The 5,876-nt window shown below is 42.5% G+C and overlaps 1 protein-coding gene across 1 annotated transcript in view; it reads left to right on the top strand.

The window, feature by feature from the left end:
* Positions 1-619: 619 nt before the first annotated feature.
* LOC131892086 (uncharacterized) overlaps positions 620-5,876 on the top strand; it is a gene marked incomplete at its 5' end in the record, with an annotated part of 7,701 nt that continues 2,444 nt past the window's right edge. Inside the window, 2 exon segments of the mRNA XM_059241825.1 lie at positions 620-2,688; positions 5,394-5,645. Coding sequence (XP_059097808.1) covers positions 620-2,688; positions 5,394-5,645 — 2,321 coding nt within the window.

Consider the following 5,876-nt stretch of genomic DNA (forward strand, 5'->3'; position numbering starts at 1 on the left):
ACATAAATTCGTCTGAAAGGGTGCCTTAGTGTGCTCTCAAAACCTATCATACATTTTTTGTTACATTTGGTTTTAAACACCATTTCAAGCATATCGTCAAGGTTTTTTTTGGCCTGTTCACTTATTTAAGTAGTGTGAAAAGTTGTGCAAAATGCCAAACCAATGCCAATAGTTGGACCTACCTTAAAATCAACTACATACGCCCAAAGTCATAGGATTTGTCACGGATGGCTTGAAATGTGGATGCGAACGGAAGCATAAAATTATGATATCCTGACCATTCACTGTTTGCTCAAATATTCAAATAAGCATTTCATGGCAACACAAGATGTTGTTGAAGACATGAATCTATCCAAATTTGAACCCAAAACCATGCTTTGGGTACTCAGGAGATGTGGCCAAATTTATGCAATGATCATGGCTTGCATCACTTTTGCAGAAAAGGAAGAAACCTGTTGGAAGTAAGAAAGAATGTGCAGTGACGCATGAGACATTTGGCAGTTTTTCGCCGCTACGACCAATAATCTGTCATAGATTTGTACTCGATCGCAGTCAAACAAGTAGAGGATTGATATCTTAGATCATTTTCTCTTTTTTCCTTTCTAGTCTCCCCTCAAAGCCAGTTGTTTTCAAAATGCATCCTCATGCTCATTGTGCTTCACCTGCAATTCAGATGTAATGCATAATTTTCCGCGTCATTTTGACTCCAATGACGAGATCGAGGATGCCATAGTGGAAAACATAAACTTGGGAAATGATAAGATGACCCATTCCATGACAGAGGGACGAAATACGCTTTGGGATCGTGAATTTCCGCCTGCCCAAAGTCCCATCTCCCAAACAAGATTTATTCCAAAGGAGTTCTTGGACAAGATTATCAACATCCCCGAGGAATTCAAAGACTCTTTCGGTCGCGTGATAAAGCAAGTCATTTCTTCTTGTGAGCGTTTTTCTAACGCGATCACGAATAGGTTCAAGCATGACGGTGCCACAGAAAGACTCCTGAAGACAATGGAGTGGGGCCAAACCCTGGTGGATATTTGGCAATTTAGTTCTGGCGTACTGCCCACCAGAGAATCACTTTGGAAGCAAGAGGATTGGCTCGACACTCTGGTAGCCCCCTTATTCAAGGATGGAGCAGACCCTGATTCCAATTGGACCAAAGTTCGAAATCATCTTGGTCAGCAAGCGACATTCAATGCCCAATCACTTTTGGAGAAAGGTCAAAAACGAGGTAAGAGGACCAAAACTGCAGAAGAGATGACATTAACCAGGGTGCAGCAAAAGAATTTGAAGTCATTTCTTCAATCCAGCAAACTTATTTTGGCCACATTTTTTGTGGGCCAAGCTTTGGGCCTGGCCAGTCCTCAAAGTGAGTCCTTGGTCCAAAAGAATGGGACCTTAATTGGCGACGTGTTTGAGAAGGACGTATTTAAGGTCCTCAAAGACGTCAAGGACAAGTATCCGAAATGGATCACCATCTTTTGCGGTTTGGAAGTGTTGGGAGTCGAGCAATGCAGGAACGAATTCGATTTCCTCATTTTTCTGGGTCAAGCACAGACAATCATCTACGTAGAGTGTAAATACACTCTCCGTGACGAGATTGCCAAGAAGATCCAGAAGCAGTCCGCCAACGCCTTCCACTATCTCAAGAAGCATCTTCCAGTCAAAGAAGGCTGGGAGTTCCTGACTTGGGCTTGTTATGAGGAGCAAACCCAATGCTCTATTTGCTCCAGTTGTCAACCGTTCTTGGTGACAATATCGACCTTGGGAACAGCTTTGGATCAAGTAATGAAGGGAAATGACCTGCACACAATAGACGATGAAGCCCAAAGGGTTTACGAAAATCTGGTCAAGACATACCTTTTTCACGCTTCGACGAATAAGCAGTTATTCGAGAGTGACCGCGTGTCCAAGCATCAATTAAAAACGCTCGGTTTCCCCAGCCAAGACATCATATTGTGGAATCTGAATCAGTTGACAGTGCTCCAGAAGGATCCTCGTCGAATGATCTTGAAGAGTCATGGCACGTTTGGCACGGGTAAAACTGAGCTTCTGAAGACCAAAATGGCCAAATTGGCCGAGAAGCCAAGAAATTGTGTTGCATTTTTGGCTGCCAGGAAATCTGCCTTTGCCTATACAAATGCGTTACTCCTGACGAAATGGCTTCAATTCCAATTTAGATTACAATCAAATGTGAAGGCTGCAGAGCTCAAGCCTGGGCAAAAAATTGAACAGGTTCTCATCAAAATGTTCCCAGATTGCCACAAGGATCCAAATCAAATCCACGTTTTTATTGATGAGGCTTCAAAGGATAACCGGGATCAAATTTTTGAATTCCTCGCTAGTCTTCCCAAAGAGTCAGAAAATATCATTTGGATTGTTGATAAAGACGCAGAGGAAATGGAAATACCTCCGGAGCAAGATTTTGTGATCGAGAAAGGCTTAGTTTTGAATTTGCGCAATTCCGAAGACGTTCAAAACACCATTCCTTTCATTGCGGAAAATCAATCACCATTCTTGGACTATGATGACGAAGAGGTTGCCCAAAGAATGTGCGTGGAATTGAAGAAAGAACATGAGGCAAAGCAAATCTTGATCTTGGCAGAAAGCGCAAAGATTGCACTCAAAATAAGGGACATCTTGGCAGGAGAAGAACTACACGTGATGTGCTACGGATTCCATCAGGTACAGTATGTTCATTGATGACCTTCTCAGCTCCTTGAATAGCGCCCTCTGTCTCGTCTACGTTCAAACCTTTTCAAAGGTTTAAACAAACAATGGTGAAAAGCTAAGAGCAAAGTGAAGGATTTTACCATGTTATACCTTCGTCATATTCATGAAGGGCGAACATTGGGTAGGTATGAACGAGAGTTTTGCATTGCTAAACAGGCAAACTTTACATAATTACCTTGATAGCGGACACAAGATCCCGATTCGAGTAGGTCGAGAGATGGTAGTTGACTTCTTTATTTCCCAATAGATCCTAGCTAGATATGCACATAGCATAGACAACACAAAGTACGATCGAGCACATGCTCGCCACACCATTTGCCCCTTTCACACTTTTGATCAGTTCGAGTCAGCGACGGCAAAATTCGACTTTGAAGGAATTTCTGCCACTTTCTGCCACCATTTTCTGCCTGGTGGCCGAAAATGGCTTTTAATAATTTCCCATCCAAGCTATATCCTCGTTGGCAAAAATCAACTTTGAAGGAATTTTTGCCACTTTCTGCCACCTGGTCAAACATGGCTTTTAATGATTTCTCATCCCTGGTTCGCGTCCAAATTCAGGAAAGCCCTTTGTATCTCCCTGCAATTTTATCCTAGCAGACTTTGAAAGATCTTCGAAAGGAATTCGAAGCCTATTTGTTTTGCCAGATTGATGAAGTCAGGAAGTTGATTATAGATAGAATTAATACTTTGATAAAGTTTGAAATCTTCTCGTTTTCTCTCGTTTCTACATTTGTTTGTTGGCACCTAGACAATAAAATTCAATGAAAAAGGACAAGAGAGGTTCAAGTTGGCGTCATCAATTTCCGAGGCTATCATCATCTTCCGTTCAAATAGCCATTTTCAGGGCCTTGTTTAAAATTACTAATTTGGCATTCCATTTCATCCAGTGTGATCAAGAGTTGGTTAAGCTAACATATACGTACATGATCTTGTTTATGCATTAGGCCACTGCTGTTGATGCATTTCACAAAGTAATGGGTCTGTTTTTGGATATGTGTATTGTGCACTAATTCAGACATGATGGTCTACTGGAAATACAGATTATTTTACCTATATCATTTTTTAACCGCCCCCACGTCAAAAAATTGATTTGCTAGAGAGCAGCTTTTTTGTCTCATTTTGCACGTTACGTGTTCAGCTTTCAAATCATACCGTTTTCAGCAAGAAATGTCAACAAGTAATGATGGAAGATAAAAAAGGTTTGTTTAGCTTGAACTTGCTTGCTGGGGCCATGGTTCTGCTGCCATCACAAAGGCCCTTGGTTACCCCAGGAGCACCATTTATGACGCCTACAACAAGTGGAGGGAGGAGGGTATGACCAAAAGAAAGCCTCAGCCACCCAAAAGTGACAAGAAGAGGACTCCCAGATTTGTGACCGGCCTCAAGCAGTACATCAAAGCCAATCCAGTGGACTCTAATGTTGACTCTTCCAAACAATTGTTATGTGAGCAGGTCCATTGTCAACCAGGCCATCAAATGACCTGAACATGCCCAACTACAAGCTCACCAATAAAATGAAGGAGAGGAAGATCTTGAATGGGACAATATTGTTGAATAACCTGAAGTCCCATGACAGAAGAATGGTCTTCTTCAGTGACAAGAAGAAAAGTACAGTTGACAGGTCCTACAACGTACAGAATGACCACTGGAGGGCCACAGACAGGCCCACTTTCCCCCATGTCTACACCACCAAGTTCCCAGCTTCTGTCATGACTCTGGACCTTGTGGGGAGCAATGGGTCAACAAAGCCGTCCTTCTTCTTCAACCCCAAGGTGGGTGCAGACAGATACTGCAATGTCCTGGAGACCGTAGTCATCCTGTGGATGAAGGCCGAGGCCAGAGAGGCCGAGTTTATCTTTCAGTAGGACTCAGCCCCCGCCCACAAAGCCAGCAAATAAGCCGTAACCTCCTCAATTCTAATAACGTGGCTTTCTGGGGCCCCCAGACCTGGCCCCCAACTCCCCCAACATGAACCCCCTTGGACTTTTACTTCTAGTGGAAGTACAAGAGACAAGTCTGCAAGACAAGCCTCAACAACCCGCAGTCACTGAAGGCCTCCATCAGCCACCACTAGTCTGCCATTGATCTTGCAAAGGTCGCAAACACTTGCAAGCCCTTCAGGTCCAGGATCAAGAGGGTGATTGCGGCCAAAAGGGGTCACATTGAGGGAATGAACTCACAATTAGTAAGCTTGAAAATAAAACCATCAAAAGTACTTTGGCTGAAACTTTTTAGAGTCAAAATCACGACAATTTTAGGGCTAGTTGTGCTATTACTCTAATTAAAACATCAATCTGTACATGAGGAAACTTTTGTTTTTCAGCCAATTCTAAACCAATTTGCTTTTTGACAAAGGATTCATGAGCAAACTATCCAACGCTTATTATCTCTTCTGCCTTTGACCAACTTTTTCAATTCATTTTGGCCACCAGTGGCCATTTTTTGAGCATCTTCCGGCCATTGCTACCATTTCTGCCACATTCGTCTTTTTCTACTATTAAGTGGTAGAGATTCTTTCAATGTTGATCTTTGCCAACGCTGCTCACAGATGTCGGCACAATAGCACCATTGGTAAAGTGTCTCTGCGGCCAAATTATCGCATTTTTCTTTCCACCTTGAAAACATCTGTTAAAGCAAGCTCCATTTTGTTTTTGCAGACGGGGGAAGATTGCTCCGACGCAGATCTGGATAAGTTTTGGGACGCAACAAACCATGAGGAAAGCCAAATTCTTGTGACAAAAGAAGATCTAGTCGAGGGAATTGAAAGTCAAATGGTTCTTTTTCACGAACTTCATGACGTTGATGACGGATCAACTCATTTTCGCGCCAAAGCCATTCTGAGAACGGGATTTCTCAATCAAATTGCTCATCCCGCACTTCATAGGAAATATCAAGTGCCGATATTAAAAGTATGTACCAACATCCTTTTACTTTTCGTTTTTGAGGAAAGAACAAGCCGAGATTTTTGTTGACTGATATGTCCTTTTTGCGACCATTAATGGTTTCTAAGTCGATAGGCACAATTACAGAATGCATGTCCTTGCCATTGGCTTTGATAAGCAATCATTGCCGCGTAATTCCTAAGACCGTTTCCTTTACCAAAACATTGTCACTCGCAAGAACTGATCGATTTTCATTGA

The sequence above is a fragment of the Tigriopus californicus genome, chromosome 12, assembly GCF_007210705.1.
Source record: "Tigriopus californicus strain San Diego chromosome 12, Tcal_SD_v2.1, whole genome shotgun sequence".
NCBI lineage: Eukaryota > Metazoa > Arthropoda > Copepoda > Harpacticoida > Harpacticidae > Tigriopus > Tigriopus californicus.